The following is a 17,794-nucleotide window of genomic DNA, read 5'->3' as shown; positions in this document are numbered from 1 at the left end:
TTAGCTGGCATCATACTGTAGGGGAAAGATTTCCTTCCCGTCTTTTATTTACAAAAGTGCACTAATTTTATTCAATGGGTGATAATTCTTCATTCCAGGGATGCTTTATTACTCTGAGCAGTTCTTTTTCCATGCAACCCCAACAGGAACTGCTTATTTCTTTTTTGGTCATCACAAAACAAATAGAGATTGCTGCCCGACTTGCCCAGATAAAGAAAGCGCTTTCCCAATACTCAGAGCGCAAACGCTCGCGCCAAAACTACATTTCCCAGAAGCCCCTAGGAACTACGTCATTAAAGAGCGCGCCGCGCCGCTCGGGAGAGCGGCTGGGGAGAGCCGGCAGTTGGCGGCAGCAATATGGCGGACGTATTGAGTGTCGGCGTGAACCTGGAGGCCTTTGCCCAGGCTATCAATGCTATCCAGGCGTTGCGTTCCAGCGTAAGCAGAGTTTTCGACTGCCTGAAGGACGGCATGAGGAACAAGGAGACTCTGGAGGGCCGGGAGAAGGCCTTCATTGCGCAGTTCCAGGACAACCTGCATTCGGTCAACCGGGACCTCAAGTAGGTACCGGCTAAAGGGGCCGGGTTCGAGGACCTGCCTGTCGCTCCTTGCCTCGAGCCGGGCCAGTCTTCCCGGCCAGGGGCTGGTCTCCATCTTTCCTCGTCCCCCACCGGCGTTCCGGCCTCTCCAGGGTCCCACGGGCCTCCTCGGGAGCACGCATCCCCGTCCCCGCCTGCTCCCCTCGGTTTCCCGGCCTCGTTCCGTCTGGCCTTCACCGCCCTCGGGCCTCGTCCTCGCTGGCCTTCGCCATTCTCGGCGAGGAGGCCGGCCCCTCCCACGACGTCGTCGCCTTGGAGCTTAGCAGGTCTGTCACCTGTAGGCCCTCTGTGCCCCGCCGCGTCTGCTCAGACCACCTCCTGCCCTAGTGGGAGAGGCCAGCCGCCGCCCCCACCCTGGAATTCAACTGCGCTCGCTCCCCTCCCTCCCAGACACAACCAAATAGGTCCGGATTTTCCCTTGTCTCCCACCCCCTTCAAAGTTACCTGCTCAGAACTATCATTTCGCTCAGTTTTTCCTCACTAGAGACCCAACTTCTAAGTTGTTAACTAGGCTCACAACTTAGGTCCATCTCCACCCTCAACCCTAACAATTCTTCTTTTTTTTTTTTGGTCAGTCATGGATCTTGAACTCTGCCTGAGCGCTGTCCCTCAGCTCTTCAGCTCAAGGCCAGTGCTCTACCGCTTGAACCAGAGCACTACTTCCGGTTTTCTGGTGGTTTGTTGGAGGTAAAAGTCTCATGGACTTTCCTACCCGGGCTGGCTTTGAACTTCGATCCTCACCTCCGGAATAGCTAGGATTATAGGTGTGATCCATTGGCGCCTGGCTCCCAACAATTCTTAATTTGTAGTCCTTTAGGGTTAAAGATCGTGTATTTCCTTCTTTCTTACAAGTCATCTTCTTTTACTTGGTAAGTATTGTAAGCATTAAATGAGCCTGGTGTCAGTGGCTCACACCTGTAATCCTAGCTACTTAGGAGGCTGAGATCTGAGGATTGCAGTTTAAAGCCAGCCAGTTCAGGAATGCCTATGAGACTTTACCTCCAGTAACCACCAAAAGCCAGAATTGGAGCTGTAGCTCAAGTGATAGAGCATTAGCCTCATTGAGAATGAAAGCTCAGGGACAGCACCCAGGCTCTGAGTTCAAGCCCAGGACCAGCACCAAAAAAAAAAAAAAAAAAAAAAAAGGATTAAATGAGAGGACGATTGTTGAATGCCTAGCACATAGTAGGCACTTGTGATTTCATGGTCCTGAACTTGGCCTGCTCTTCCTTAAGACAGTCGGGCCTCTCCAGGAAAGTTAGAATGCCAAGATTTTTTTTTTAAAATCATCTCAGAAGTGGCCTTGGTAGCTTGTCATTCTCTGATGGACTGGTTGGATCCCTGCCTCCTCTTAGCAGTGCTGAGGTTTGAACCCAGGCCTTGGACATGCCAAGCAAGTGCTCCACTGCTGAGCTATATCTCAGCTTTATTTTTCTTAATTAAAAAAAAAAATCTTGGTCTTCTTAGTAACCAGGTAATGAGAGGAGTAATCAGAGGAGTTAGGATGGAAGAGATCATAGCCAACTGATGGATTTCCCCTCCCCTTCTAGTTGCTGAGACTCCCACACCTCTTCTCAATTCTTACACCTTTTGATGCTTTTGGGTGAGTGCCCAGAGACAGGCAGCAGTCACCTGGTTGAGGGGATGCATGGGTGGTCGTTCCTTTTCCATTTTCTCTCTTATTTCTCTTCCTAGTGTTCAAGCTGTTGAAACCCTTCACACTTTACAAACTCAGTGTGTCAATATGATTGCTTTGGCTTTCTGTTTTTTTGTGCTACTACTAGGTCTTGAACTTAGGGCCTGGTTGCTGTCTTTTAGCTTTTTTGCTCAAAGCTGGCAGTCTTATCACTGTGAGCCATAGTTCTATTTCTGGCTTAAAAATTTTTTTTTATTGGTGAATTGGAGGTAAGCCTCTCACAGTCTTTCCTTCCAGGCTGGCTTTGTACTGGGATCCTCAGATCTCAGCCTTCTGAGTAGCTAGGATTACAGCATGAGCCACTGGTCTCAGCACTCTTTGGCTCCTTAAATCTTTGAACAGTGGTGCCAGGGAGAAGGTGGCTGAAGATTCTGGAATGAATGTAGCGTGAGAAGCTGTTCGCAGTCTTGTGCTGGCAGTTGGGGGACTGGCCCCTCAGCATACACTCCCGGAATGTGCTTTTGCTGTTGGCTCACTTTCCTTAGCTTTTCCAGAGTTTTCCTGCTAGACTGAAGCCTGTTTGTTTGACACAGCCCCCTCGGTGGTGTCTTCCCATTCCATTTGTTTATTTTATCTCTTCTTTGTTTTGCTAAGTTTTACCATCTGTGAAGCATCATGTACAAGTCTAGCCCTATGTGAATGATAAATAATCATTTATTCAGGTACTTGCTGTTCTGCCAAATGTAGTGATCTGCACGTGGGTCTGAAAGCCCTTAGTGAGAGGCAGTGTTACACCATATTGCAAAAATTCCAGAAAGTCTCCGCCCCCTACAGAGACTAATCCAAGTTGTTAAATTCTCGTTTTAGGAGCCTTACTGCTACTGCACTCCTTTTCTCTCCTTCTGAACAGCATCAGAGATCAGGTTCTGTTCTAAAGAAAGATGATCTCCCAACCAGGGGTTTTCTTGGTTGTCTCTAATCTTTTTTACTTTCCAAAAAGTATTTTCTGTTTACGGGATATCTGATGGCACCTAGCCTTTGACCAATGTGGTTGGCTTTGCTAGAGTTTTAAGTTCACTGAAGTTTATTTGCCTTCTTTCTTTTCAGTGAGCTAGAACGTCTGAGCAACTTGGTCGGCAAGCCCTCTGAGAACCACCCCCTTCATAACAGCGGTCTGTTGAGCCTGGATCCTGTGCAGGACAAAACTCCACTCTATAGTCAACTCCTGCAGGCCTACAAATGGTCCAACAAGGTAAGGGAGCCGTCACATGGAGGTAAGAGGGCAGAGGCTCTTCCATATTTAGAAGATGAGGATAAGCATTTAGTTTTTAGTTTAGATTTGGCATTGGGTTATAGAACTGTAAATTCTAGAATTTCCCTTTATGTTATTTTTATAGTTCTTTAAGTTCTTTGAGGATTAGTAATTATCCTCAGGTAATTACATTTAAAAAGAATTGTAAGCCAGGCTCTGGTGGGTCACACCTTTAATCCTTGGGCAAGAAAGTCCATGAGACCCATATGTCCAGTAAACTACCAAAAAAGCCAGAAGTAGAGCTGTGGCTCAAGTAGGAGAACACTAGATCAGGGACACTGCCCAGGCCCTGAGTTCAAACCCCAGAACTGGGAAAAAAAAAAAAAAAAGAATTCTAAGTCAGGGTTTATTGCACTTGAACCTGACCTAGGTGGGGTGCAGGGAGCAGTATGTTGTGGTATGTGCACTTTTGCCAGGGCAAAGTGACCTCATCGGACTCAGAGCAGTTCATGATGCCTAGGAGGTTAAAAGCTGGTAGTCTGAGTGTTCAGCCATTCACATTGTTTGTTCTTGTATTGTCTCTTCCCTGCTATTGGTGGAAGTGTCACTATGGTGCTTTCTGTTAGATTAGTCCTTATTGCTTTGTACCTATTAGGCAGGGGCTGTACTGAGGAACTACAGGCCCAGCAGGGAGAGTGCTCTCAATGTGCTCTATAGAATTTGACATTCATGGCTTCCGCCAGTAGGCAGGCCTGTGGCATAGACCTTAACACAGTGATGAAAGGAAACTAAATGGTAGTTATAAAAAACAGGAACATTTAGACTCAAGCCTGGAATGAGTACCTTTCGTTTGTCTGCTGTGTGTTCTGTGCTGTATATATTCATTTTCTTTTCTTTCTTTTTTTGTCGTGGGGCTTGAACTCAGGGCTTAGGCACTTTTCTTGAGCTTTTTCATTCAAGACTAGTGTTCTACCACTTTGAGCCACAGCTCCACTTCAGTTTTCTGGTGGTTTATTGGAGATAAGAGTCTCATGGATTCTCCTGCCTGGGCTGAGGCTGCCTGCCTCGTGAGTAGCTAGGATTACAGGCATGAGCCTATGATGGTTCTGTATTTTCATACTGAAGGGAACTAGAACATACTTTAGACACACTTTTGAAAGCATTTACCAGTGGACGCTGCTACTTCCCTAGAGATACTGTTCTTGCTGTTACTGACTGTCTTCTATTCTGCTGCCTCCAGCCATCCTCTTGTCTCTGCTCCTTTACCCCTTAGGTCTTAGATGCTGAATGAGCCTTGACCATATTTCTGGTATGCAGATTTTTTTCTTTGACTTTCTCTGTGGGGGGTATTTTATCAGGCTTGGAGTTGAAGTAGAGTCTCAGAGCTGAATCTGAGACTCAGAGAAGATGGAGATTTGTCACTGGGTCTGAAAGAAAGAACTTAAACCTTGCGTTCATACATTTAGCCTGTAAGGCCTTTTCCCCAATTTCTGGGCTACTGGTTACAGAAACTCAGTTTGGTCTAGATTAAGCAAAAAATAAAATACAAAAATAAAAAAAACGTGGGCTGGGAATGTAGCTTAGTGGTAGAGTGCTTGCCTAGCACTCACAAAGCCCTGGGTTCAATTTTTCAGCACCACATAAACAGGAAAAGTTGGAAGTGGTGCTGTGGCTGGTAGAGTGCTAGCCTTGAGCAGAAAGCAGCTCAGGGACAGTTCTCAGACCCTGAGTTCAAGCCCCATGACTGGCAAAAAATGCTAAAGGCTGGGTGTTGGGGTTAAGGAATTTGAACTCAGGACCTCTTGCTGCTGGACTTGCTCAGCTTGTTTTGCTGGTGCTCTTCTGCTTCAGCTATGCCTTTCGTCTGGTCTTTTCTAGTCACTTGGGAATGGAGTCCTGCAAACTTTTCTGCCCAGCCTTGCTTTAACCATCATCCTCCAGATCTTAGCCTCCTGAGTAGCTGCAATTATAGATGTGAGCCACAGACACTTGTCTCACTTTCTTTTTCTTTTTCTTTAGTGTTTAGACAAGGAAATCATGTGCTTGTCACATGGATAAAATTGTTCTTGAAACACACTACAGTTACAAGTGACGGCTTTTCAGGTGGGAAGATTCAGGCTGATTTCAGAACCATGAGTGATGAGGACTCTTAAGAGAAGTGTGTGGTCTGACAGTGGAGTGAATGACATTTGAATGGAACTAGTTTAATTGCTCACTGAACTTAATTGTTCAACTATTAAAGTAGAAGGCCTAGGCTCCAAGATAGGAAAGAAATTGTATTAAGGAAAAGAACTGGTATGTGTATGAAACTTGTTTTGCCTTGGAGATGCTACAGCTTGAAGATATGTGCCAGAAATCGATCACTGATTATAAATCCCATAAGTCAGAGTGAGGAGATGGCAGGTTTTAGGCATCACTGTGTTCTCTGACTGGTTGTCTTGTGCCACTAGCAGAAGAGACTCAACCTCCTGTGTTAGAGCCAAACAAACAGGCCCAGGGAACTGAGCTCTTCGTTCGTATCTTTTCAGTTCTAAAGCCAGGAAGCCACTGCCAGTTACACAGAGAGGAATGTAGGGAAAGTATGTTTGTATTTTTTGTTACAGTGGGTAATGTCCTGTGTGACTCTTGTTTTTACCTTACCTTACTGTGGGAAGGATTTAAGGTCGATTATAATGATTCTTAAAATCCAGAGAGGAAAGAAGAAAATCAGGGTTAGGATGTAGGTACCAGTATCTCACACTTGTAACCCTAGCTACTCAGGGGCTGAGAGTTGAGGATTGTAGTTTGAAGCCAGCCCAGGCAGAAAAGTATATTATTTCCAATTTTAAAAAGCTAAGCTAAGCTAAGCATAGCAAAAATCAAAACAAAAAAACACACAAAAAACAAAAAACACAAAAGCAAAAAACAAAAACCTAAGCAAGAGCATAAGGCCTTGAGTTCAAACACTAGCACCAGCTCACACAAAAGAGTGCCCTCTGCCAGGCGCCGGTGGCTCATGCCTGTCATCCTAGCTACTCAGGAGGCTGAGATCTGAGGATCGCGGTTCAAAGCCAGCCTGGGCAGAAAAGTCCTTGAGACTTTTACCTCCAATAAACCACTAGTAAACCGGAAGTGGCGCTGTGGCTCAAGCAGTAAAGTGCTCACCTTGAGCTGAAGAGCTCAGGGACAGAGTTCAAGCCCCACGACCAACCAAAAAAAAAAAGTGCCCTCTATATATTTCTTTAGTAAAACTCAAGAGCAGCCTTGAGAAGTAATAAGCCAGTATTACAATTTCCAGCTGGCAGTATGGACAAAGCAAGCCATTAATTGTGCCCGTTTACTTCTCCTGCAAATGAAAAGAGCCTTTTAATTGTGGTGCTCTCACCATTCATCATTTCACCCTGAGAGTTTAAACCGGCAAGTGCATTAATATGTGAAGTGAAGTTTGGGGTAACTTGCCAATGTCAGCTTTCCACACTATTGGCTAAGAATGGAGAAGTGTGGGGAGGGCTTCACCACTGCCCATTATGTGTTGAACTTTCCATGCAATGTGCTGTTGGCCGTAGGAAAGTCTTGGACATGCTAATGACTAATTACTGTCTTGAGGGGATTTTTGCAATTTTTGTAAAGTCAGTTGGAATATTAATTACATGGTAGTTGGTATAATTGGTAGAATTACACATTTGAAAATTAATCTAATTTAATGAAATGATGTCAAATTGCTGTGAGCAGCGCTTTTCCTGTGCTGATACAGAGAAAGAATTGAGCTTTTAACTATTTTGCACCTATAGATAATTGTTCTGTGGAAGAATGGCAGGCCCTCTTGATGAGAGCAAAAATAATTGGCATCAACGCTGTCCTTCTGTGAAATATTGCAGACTTTGTCACTTGTCATGTTCTCACATGCTGTGAGCTAGACCGAATTCATCCTGAAGGTCCCTTTAGAAGGTTCCAGCGTCCTGTCACCAGGCTTTCATTTCCGCCTTTGACTCTCTTCATTTGTGGCAGAAGGCTACTTTGTGTGAAGTTATCCCTCAGTTCCCCTGGAGGACTGGTTCCTGGAGCCCCCAGTCCTGTAGGAATCCAAATGGTGCAGTATTTGCATGTACACACATACCACCCCTCCCCGCCTTTCATTTTGAGATAGTGTCTCATTGTGTTGTCTGGGCTGGTCTCCAACTTGTGAGCCTCAGTGATCCTTCCACCTTAGTCTCCTATGTAGCTGAGACTACAGGCATACTATTTTGCTCAGCTCTCCTTCTTTATACTTTTTACGTCTCTAGATAACTTAACAATACCTAATACAATGAAAACACTATATAAGTAGTTTGTTGTACAAAATGTTATTTAGGGTACAAGGAAAAATCTGTGTTGAGTGTGGATACTCTCTTTCCAGGCAGTGTTGTTGAATTTGTGGATGTTCACGCCGCAGATATGGAGGGCTGACTGGAGAAGCAGACTAGAATTTTTTTTTTTTTTTGTCTATTGTGGTGCTTGAATTCTGGGCCTGGGCGCCATCCCTAGCTCTTCAGCTCAAGGCAAGCATCCTACCACTTGAGCTACAGTGCCACTTTGTTGGTTTTCTGGTGGTTAATTGGAGATAAGAATCTCATTGACTTTGCTTTGAACTGTGATTCTCAGATCTCAGCTTCCTGAGGAGCTAGCATTACAGGCGTGAGCCACCCGTGCCTGCCAAGGACTTTGTTTCCTTGGGGATGTTGGAGGAATCGCAGACTCCAGAGGGTCTTTCCATTGGAGTAGAGCAGATGTTGCTGCTTTTTTTTTTTTTTTTTTTTTGGTGGTTGTGGGGCTTGAACTCTGGGCCTGGGCGCTTGTCCCTCAGCTCTTCAGCTCAAGGCGAGCGCTCTACCACTTGAGCTACAGCGCCACTTCCGGTTTTCTAGTGGTTTATTGGAGATAGGAGTCTCAAGGTCTCTCCTGCCCGGGCTGGCTTTGAACCGCGATCCTCAGATCTCAGCCTCCTGAGTAGCTAGGATTACAGGCGTGAGCCACCAGCGCCCAGCTGCTTTTTTTTTTTTAAAGACATGTTTAGGACTGGAGGCATGGCTCAAGGGGTAGAGCACCAGCTGTGAGTAGAAAGGCTGAGGATGAGGCACTGAGCTCAAGCTCTTACTACTGGTAAAACAACCAAACCAAAGTTAAATGTTTTAAAAAGCAAGGTTTTATTCCAATAACACTTGAAGAGTGAAGACATTTTCTCGATTCTCATCTGGTCACTGCATGGCATTTGTCTGCCATGTTCATCTTTGAAGGTGCCTGTTCTGCTTTGTGTCCTGGAGCTGAAAACTGCATCCTGGGCTGGAACTGCTTTCCAGCCCAGCCTTCCCTGTGGGGAAGCCCTAGAGGACAGGTCCCATGTCCACCTTGTCTTGGCTGGACATCCCCACACCCTGTGGGGCATCTGTAAGTAAAATTCACTGAATGAATAGAGGAGTAACTAAAAGCTTTTTGAGTTGAATTTTAATTCCCAGCCCCCTTCATGGTTTGCTTGCTTGTCTTTTTGATGAGGTCCAATGAGGGCATATCCATTTCCAGCCATCGCTGAGAAATGTAGGTGTGCTCCTTAGAGATGAGAGGGAGAGTTCTGCAGTCTTGCCTGTGTTGCCGGCCAGGGCTGGATTCCCAAGGGTAATTAGGAAGGACAGAGTGAGGTCAGTTGCTGAACTGACGATAACGAAGCTCTGTGAGGGCCGAGGAGAGCAGATTGCATCCGTGTTGTTGGCCACCAGCATGCCCTTGTGAGGGAACAGGGTGGGACTTTGGAAGTCTCTTTGAGTTGACCAAGTTGCACTCATTTGAACTCTGCACCCAGGGTCAGGAGTTCTGTGGCTGCTGGCACTTGACAACGGTGGGGAAATGCTGGGAAGAGCAGAGTCACCTCTGCCAGCCTCCTGGGGATTTATCCCATTTGGTAAATTGTCAATCATTGCTATTCCTAGTCTCTTCCTTGCCACTGGCCCCTCCCAGACTCCTTTGTGCAGCGCTGACAGGTGTACAGGGAACTCATGTTCCTTAAGAAGATGATAGGAAGGGAAGTCTCCCTGTGACCTCCACTCCATTCCAGACCTGCCTTCCTTGCCTTTGCTGTTTTCTTCAATTTCCTACTCGTCCCCCTGGGAAGCCTGAACACGGGTGGTAACACATCACATGTTAGTATGAATCAGTTTGCCTGTTGGTGGAGGTGAGGAGTTGGAAATTTGATGGAAGGGTTGGAAATTAATGAGCAGTAAAGGCAGGGGAGGATTTAGGGGAGAAACTGCAGGGAGGGATGAGCAGGCATGCAGAAAAGGATGTAGGAAGGGTCCGTTCTGCCTGAGATGGACCACGGGTCCACACTGAGGAAGACAGAGCTTTCTTCCAGGACTTGGAGTGCTCATCGCTTCTCTGACCTAATGAGAAAGTGTTATGGGCACGTCTGGGACTCTCAGCATTGTTTCTTTAGAAAAAGGTTTGCACACAAAGGCCAGTTTGAAATCATATAAGCCTGTGGGGGATGTCCAGTTTGCTGGTTGGGCTCCTGCTCCCATCAGAGCTGTGCAGTTGGACCCTCCTGGGCTTGAGTCCCTGCTCCTCTGCCAGCTGGATGACTTGGTTAGGTTATAGCCCCACCTCCCTGACAGCCATGGTGGTTAATGGCTCCTGGCTGGCAGGTTGCCATGAGGGTAGGTCCCCATGTGTGGTGACTGTGTACTAGGTCTTAGTTCTTCTGTGTATTTAGTACTCAGTGCAGCTTTCCTCAGGTGCCTGCCTGTAGCCCTCCAGACAGTGGTATTTAGTCTTGGCTGCCCACTGCCTCACTGCCCATTGCCTCTTGCCAGTGGCTGTCCTCTGGGTTCCAGTGTCTGTGGGGTGGGGACAGATGGAAGGGTTGGCCGGGGTGACCCCTCCAGGCCCTTCTGCTCTCATGTGGAAGGCCTTTCTTTGTGCCTACCTGGGATCGAGAGGCTCTTTGTGTGTCTCTTCTTGTAGCATCTCAAATGTCTGAGCTGTCCCTGGTGCTCTGGAGCCTTAAGCCCCAGCAGCACAGACAGCAGCCTGGAGCCTGAGTGGAAAATTACCTTGCAAAGGTTCTTCGGACAGTACTGGCTCTGCCAGTGCCCCAGCCTAAATGCTACTGAACGCCAAGTGATTTACTTGGTTTCTACCCTGAGGCTTTAGGCCAGTCCAGTCAGGATGTTCTGCTTATTAGTTGTGGTTTGTGAGCATTGTCACTTTGTTGTTGCTCTAATCAGGTTTATGACCACTCCTTTCTCTGAGAGGAACAGCAGCTTTGTTGGCAAGCTAAGCCAAGCCTGGCCTGGCCTAGGCTGGCTGTAGCAAGGCTGCTGGCCCCGGCAGGAGTCCCCCCAGGCTGGGCAGCTCATCTCAAGTCCTCCTTTGGCTGTCTTCTGTTAGGCTTCTCTAGACCAATGAGGTTTGTGGTAGATTGCAAGAAATGTACTTTCTCTTTTCTCCCAGGAGTGTTGAGTAGAAGGGAAGTGTTCCCAAGTAATTTTCCTCATGAGAGTTTGCACAAGGGTGGTAGGAGGAAGTATGTCCATTGTGCACAGCAGGAAGAACTGCAGCCATACCCCATTTGCTTGTCTTCTTTGTGGTGATTGGCTGGGAAAAGAGCATTTAGATTAGTGCTTCTCTCCATTGCTCAGCCTTCTCTGGACCATTGCATACAGCCATGCAGGATGACCCTGCCAGTCACTAATCTAGATCTCAGAATGAAGACTTGTCACCATGAAGGTCATAACCTTTTTGCTCTGGGCCTTTGCACACATCCTTCCATCTCCTTCCTTCATGGAAAACCACCGTGTTCTCTCCTGGGAAGCCTCTAGGAAGAATGAGATGTGTCCGAATGAAGTGTCCCCAGATTTCACCTCGATTGCTGCTCACCTTCTCCCTCTGCCTGCCTGCTGGCCCGTCTTCCTCACAAGATTCAGCCTGGCCCTGTGTGAGGACTGAGACTTCGGACATGATCAGCACCTTGGTGCCCAGTGCACTAGATGATCAGTGGGCAGGATAGAATCTCAGGGGTGCTGCTAAGTTTCTAGTTCAGAGTAGACATGTAGCAGCACTTAGTGAACAGTAATTATTGCGATGAGCTGTTTCTGCATGTGTGGTGACACAGTATTTGAACCAAGTCCAGTTGAAGCCCCCAATCCCTTCCTCTTTCTTTTTTCAATTGTTTGTGTTTTTTTTCTTCTGAGTCTGCTCCATTTTGCTTCACCTTGACCTTTGTCAGATTTCCTTGTGGTGCTCGTTAAGTGAGGAGAGCTAGGAGGGAGGGAGGCGTGGGTGTGGGTGCCAAGGAGTTTTACTCCGTGGCTTGTTCCCAAGGCTCCTCTGTGCTGGGGTCAGGGTTTCTACCTGCTCTAGGGAGGTGAAGCTGGGCATTTGATTTGCTCCCGTTCTCTGCACTGTCCTTGGGCTTTGGAGCCTACGCTCTTGTTCCCCTTGGTGTGGGTGTTTGTCTGCTGCAGCCATTTATTGGTTTTGGGAAGCACAGCTCCCAGGCTGCAGTTTCTGGGCTTGGTGAAGCTTGTTGCTGGGGCCAGTCCCCGCCAGTCAGGGCCTTGGCTCAGCTTCTGCTTTCCTTGCTGATTTGACAAGTGAATGGAACTCCCCAAGACCTTCTCTTGGCCCTGGGGACAGTTTGGTTGTCTCTGTGTGTCTGCAACTTGTGTTGCCCCTTCTCATCCTGCTCTCTTGTAGCCAAGCCTATTTGGACCCTGTGAACAGGAATCTTCTTCAACCCCCTTGGTGGTCACCCTGCTGAGCTGTGCCCTGCTGCCTGCCAGCCAGCCCTCTGCCTGGGAGGCCCTGCACCTTCACGGGGCGTCCTCTTCTGCTTGCTCTGGTGGAAGAGCAAACAGAGCTGAGCTCCTCAGCTTCTGGTGATGCTCTGCCCATGTTGTGCTGTGTGCTGTCTAGCTGTGTCCCCTTTCTCCAGGGCTGGGACTGTGGGGTCATCTTCCCTTCCCTGGCATCTGCTACATGCTAGGAACTGGAACTGAGCATGACCCCATCCTATTTCCAGACCAACTCAGGGATTGTACCTCACTGGCCAGATAGTGATCACACCTTACTCTCTGGAGAGTGACTGCCTGTGGCCACACCGCTAGCCCTTTTAGTGAGACTGGTGGTATCTTGGCAGCTGGAAACAAGGATGCTAACTGATGTCCAGAAAAGCAGAGGTTTCTTCTGTCGAAACTTCAAGCCCAGGTTGAGGCCTGTTAAAATCCTACCCTTTCCCCTGGGTGAGCCCCTGTCAGTCGGCCAGAGCAGTGATCCGTGCACATATAGAGCAAGGAGAATCCTTGGGGACAGGTGGATCCACATCAGCCACCACATGGGCCCAGCTTAGACGTGGACGTGGCGCGGGGGAACTGCCCTGACCTTCATGAGCAAAGCCATATTCCTCAGCTCTGGAGAGGGGGGTGCCCTTGCTTGCTTAAGGCGGGTGTCTTAGCAAGTAACGAGTTAGCATCTTTGCTGGGTGTCTCATGAAAGAAAAACTGCTCAGAGGCTCCCATCTGCTCCTGGAGCACGAGTAGTGCATGCTGGGTCAGATAAGTATCACCTCCCTTTGCTTTTCCTTTCACTAGGAATCATACTTAGTGCTCTATTGGTGTCCTGAGCTATCAGTTGCTTCTTTTTTCCCCCATCTGTGCATGCCTATGTGTTTTTAGGACTAGGAAATTACATTGTGCCATTTGTTAGTTTCAGTCATTGGGCGTCTCTGATCATTAGTCACATGTCAAAAATGGCTAGCCCTCTGCACTGCAAGCTAAGCTGCCTCCTCACGCCTCTGTGTGTTAGAATTGGAAGGGTGTGAGTGTGCACGCTTTGTGTTTGTGTGTTCCCACATGAGACACCGGTGGTACTGGTTATTAGATGCTCAGTTATAATCATTTCCAAACTGGTTTTGGGAGGCATAGACACACTCCGTGTGTCTGTATTAGCACTCTGTGCAGGTACCTACTGTGTGTAGGAACTGTTCTAGATGCAGTTAATGAAGCCAGCAAGTACCCTCTTTGCTGGGCCTCACTTTTCTAACTTAGTCAAGAGTACTGTGCCCATGTACCTGGTTTTAATACTTTCTGGCCTTCAATGCCTCATCTTACTATTCCTTGGACTCTCAGAGGGCTGGCGAGTAACTGGCAATGGTGTCCTGTTGTCTGGGTATGCCAAAGACTGTCCTGTTTATCTGCATTTTTAACTCCATCAATGCTTAATGCAAATGTACATATCTTGCTAGTGATATATGGTGTCCCACTTTAATTTGGGCCTGGCATGTCACTGCTGTACCAGCTGAATGCTGTAATTGTTTTATTTCAAGAGAATACATATAAATATATATTTTATATTTGGGTCCAGAGGGGAAAACTAATCACTGGATGAGCTTTAGGGTACTGACTTTCATGGTGCTAGCACCCCAGACCCTACTTGCTTGGTCTGTTTCTGCTGCAGGAGAACATGGTGCATCTTTTTTGTGGTACAGATTAATGACACCAACTTCGTATTTGTTACTCTTTTTCTAGTGGCCACTGCTTATCCCTGGGGTGTATTCCCTGGTTCCTGGAACCCTCTAATTAGCTGGGTTTTTTTTTTTCCCCTGTGTTAACTTACTTTTACTTTGTACTGTGGCCCAAGCTTTTGTGGTCTGGGGTGCAACAGCAAAGCTAGCATGGGGCTCTTGCTCCTCTCTGGTTTCATGGGTAGAATTTTTTCTTACTCTGGACTTTAGTAACTGCTGCATGAGATTTTTTTTTTCTTATTAGCCCAAGAGTGTTTCTCCTTTTATAGCTCATATCCAAATTGCCAGCAACCCAACTTTGGTGTATTGATTTATTTTTACGTAAAATAAGGGTGGCTTAAACTTAAGCATGGAGATATTGTGATGGTTGATTGAACTGATACCCAGGACAAGTATTGTGTCTGTCTCATGGGAGGGGAGCATATGCAGTGTGGGTAATCAGATGGAGGGATGTTAACATCCTAGGTAGGGTGGAGTGGGCTGGCTGGGATTTTTTTGTTGTTGTTGTTGGTCATGGGGCATGAACTCTGGGCCTGAGCACTGTCCCTCAGCTCTTCAGCTCAAGGCTAGCGCTCTACCACTTGAGCCACAGTGCCACTTCTGGTTTTCTAGTGATTTATTGGAGATAAGAGTCTCACAGACTTTCCTGCAAAGGCTGGCTTTGAACTGCAATCCTCAGATCTCAGCCTCCTGAGTAACTAGGATTACAGGCGTGAGCTACCGGCGCCCGGTGGCAGGGATTTTATCATGCTGTTCAGTCAGCATCTGATTTCAGCTTGTTTATTTCTGGAACTTTCTATGTAATACTTAGTATTGCTGTAGACTGGAAAGTGAAATCACGGATAAAACAGTGGCTACATTTCCAGTAGAGACTGCCTGTTTGTGTGAGTGTCTTATGCACCTTGCGTGGAGCTGAGTTGAGGTCTGGCTGCCTGCCAGTTATCCAGCCATGGTTATATGTTTCTGCCTCACCGTGTAACACCACACTGTATGTTTCCCTAGACTGAATGCATTCATTTTAGTACACCATCATGGTGTGTGAGGTAAGAGAATGACCTAAATTCAAGATAGAATGCTTGACTCTTTTATGAATAGTGGTGACATGACCATTGGAGAGTGTTTGGTAGTGACAGTGGAAGTGCATCTTCCTGATAACGTCACCACGGTTGTGTTTGTGCTGTAGCTCCCCTATGGGCTTTGCCCTCTTTACCTGCAAAACGGGTCTGAAGACTTCTCTTTCCCAGTGGCCGGTGCCCTCACCTGCATGTGGTAGGCCCTCGGTAAGGCTTTACTCGCCTGTCCTTGCCCCATGTTCCCAACCTGTGCCTCTTCCCGCAGACACTTGATCCGTCCAGTGGAGACATCCTGCTTCACCAGGTTACCTGAAGCTTGAATGGATAGCAAAAATGCCGGCTCTAATTGCCTCTAAAATGTTTTTCAAAACCCCCAGCATCGGATTACAGAGGCCATCACTCACTCCCCGTTCCCTTGTTCTCCCCAGTCTCAAGCAGAGCAGCCCATGTTGATCTTAATTGCTTGGATGCGCTCAAACCCTGGGATCTTAATGCATTCTCGCAGTAGCTCAGACAGCGCAGCCACGTTATCCCGCTGGCAGTTTGTTGCAATCCTCAGCCAAAACAGTGTACTTGGGGACTTGAGCTTATAAAGCCGGAACATAGCAATTTCCTAGCAAGATGTCTTGTGGGGAATGTCACTTTTCCTGTTCAGACTTCTTCCCAAAGCGTTGTCTTCTCAGTCACAGAGTGATGGGTATATCTTGCTTTCGAGGAAAGTTTTCAAAGCTCTTGGTTGGCTGATGTGAATGCCTGGGCAAGCTGCTTTGGTCCCAGAGGAACCTTAACCCTGCCTGCAGCCTGGTGTGGTCAGAAGGCCACTTCCGGTGACAGCAGGCCTCTTCTCCAGCCCCTCCCTCAGAATACAAGTTGTGTTTGTCACTCCAGGAGGGAGCTACCTCCTCTGGCCGGCCTGGGTGGATTCCCTGTCTTACCTGCTTGGTTCTTTTGCCCAGACAGCCTCGGACTGACCTTTTAAAACATAAGCTCGATCATGAAACTCCTGCCAAAATGTGTTCAGGACTCTTTCTCATACTCAGTGTTAGGACCAACTCCATGGGCTGTGCCTGAGTGCCACCCTGGCACCTGATCACCTTGACATGTCTTATAGCCCTGTGCCTCTTGCCCCTACCAAAGGTGCTGTCCTGCCTCATGGGCCTCACCTCCCTTTTGTGTGGCCGATGCTTCTTCACTTCATATGTTGGCTTATGGTCACACACTTGGGGAAGTCTTCTTGAACTCTCCCAAGCCAAGGTGCAGTAGCCCTTCTGTGTGCTGCTGCCAGTTTCCCCTTTTTCCCCTCCCTTCCCTGTCCTCCTCCTCCCTTCCCATCTCCTGTTGCCTGCATCTTGGCATGAGTCACACTGAAGCCTAAGTGCAGATTGCCTGGACCCAGGATATGCCAGCCTCTCCATCATTGCATTTCCAGTGGCTAGCATGGTTCGCCAGAAGAAAGCAGCCAACAAAGTGCTTTCAGTGCTTTGAAATACTGGCTCCAAGTCCGTATTGCTATGGAAATCAGTGTGCTGTTTTGAGAAGTGGAATAGAGAGCAGCGGTAGGATTGCCACAGGTGGGGAGGAGTTGGCCCCTCACTCAGTGCGTGCGCAGCTGCAGGAAGAGCTGCTTTTCCGTTAGGCATTCTGCTCGGGGTTTAGCTTGATCAATACATAGTAAGATTTTTTAAAAACTAGTTTGGGGATTCAAAAAGAAGGCAAGTTATCTTGATTATCTTGAGCAAGGATGCAGTGGAAGTTATACTTACGGCACGGTGCAGTTTCTAAAGTATGGAGTGCTGCCATCACCCAGCCCGGGGACAGGTGATGTCATGTGCAGTTAAGTCAGGGGCTTGGACTGCTGCTCTGTGCTTTGGTTCAAATTCTTTCCTTTGCTGGCTTGTGACCTCAGACAACTTCCTCTGATGATGACAACAGCTGCCTCAGGGTTGTCGTGTGCATCAAGACCTTAGGAACGCATTTCCCAGTGATTAACATGTTAGACTGTGTGGAAATTCACTGGAGAAGTTGGGCACCACAGGCTGAAACCTGGAGGATTAAAGTTTGAAGCCTGCCCAGGAAGAAAAGTCTGTAAGACTCCATCTCCAATTAACCAGCAAAATGGTGGACTAGGTGTGTGGCCCAAGTGGTAGTAGCTTGCCAGTCCTGAACAAGAAAGAAGAGCCTGAAGTCCTGAGTTCAAGCCCTGGACTGGCACACTCACCAAAATGTTTATTATAGAATATATAAGCCAAAACAATGTAGTTTTTAAAGTATGCCAAATCATTTTCATGTGCAAACTTCTGGTAGCTCAAGTATAAAAGGAAAAGTTTTGGGGGCTGGGAAGGTGGCTCAGTGGTAGGGTGCTTGCCTTGCATACCTGAGGCCCTAGGTTCGATTCCCCAGCACCACATAAGCAAAAAGAAAAAATTAGCTGGAAGTGGCGCTGTGGCTCAGGTGGTAGAGCTCTAGCTTTGAGCTGAAGAGCCGAGGGACATTGCCCAGACCCAGAGTTCATGTCCCACGACTGGACCCCCCCCCAAAAAAAAAAAAAAGTAAAATAAAAATAAAATAAAAGGAAAAGTTTTACAAGCAAAATCTATAGGTGTCAACTGTGGTTATTTTTTATTTTTATTTTTACTTTTGTTAGTCATGGGGCTTGAACTCAGGGCTTAGGCACTGTCCCTGAGCTTTTGTGCTCAAGGCTAGTGC

At 47.4% G+C, this 17,794-nt stretch overlaps 1 protein-coding gene across 6 annotated transcripts in view; it reads left to right on the top strand.

The window, feature by feature from the left end:
* Positions 1 to 334: 334 nt before the first annotated feature.
* The window catches only part of Med27 (mediator complex subunit 27), a 189,447-nt gene continuing 171,987 nt past the window's right edge, over positions 335 to 17,794 (top strand). For 2 of the 6 annotated variants that reach the window (XM_070014886.1, XM_070014887.1), the window contains exons 1-2: positions 337 to 560; positions 3,343 to 3,487. In XM_070014886.1, coding sequence (XP_069870987.1) covers positions 358 to 560; positions 3,343 to 3,487 — 348 coding nt within the window. In that variant the 5' untranslated portion in view covers positions 337 to 357. Of the gene's footprint in view, positions 561 to 608; positions 866 to 3,087; positions 3,159 to 3,342; positions 3,510 to 17,794 lie in introns of those variants that run through there. The other 4 variants (XM_070014885.1, XM_070014890.1, XM_070014889.1 and 1 more) reach the window with 4 other exon arrangements.

The sequence above is a fragment of the Dipodomys merriami genome, unplaced genomic scaffold (genome assembly GCF_024711535.1).
Source record: "Dipodomys merriami isolate MVZ:Mamm:240054 unplaced genomic scaffold, mDipMer1.0.p SCAF_11, whole genome shotgun sequence".
Taxonomy (NCBI): domain Eukaryota; kingdom Metazoa; phylum Chordata; class Mammalia; order Rodentia; family Heteromyidae; genus Dipodomys; species Dipodomys merriami.
Note: the sequence above shows the minus strand (reverse complement) of the source record. Positions and strands in the feature narration are given on the sequence as shown.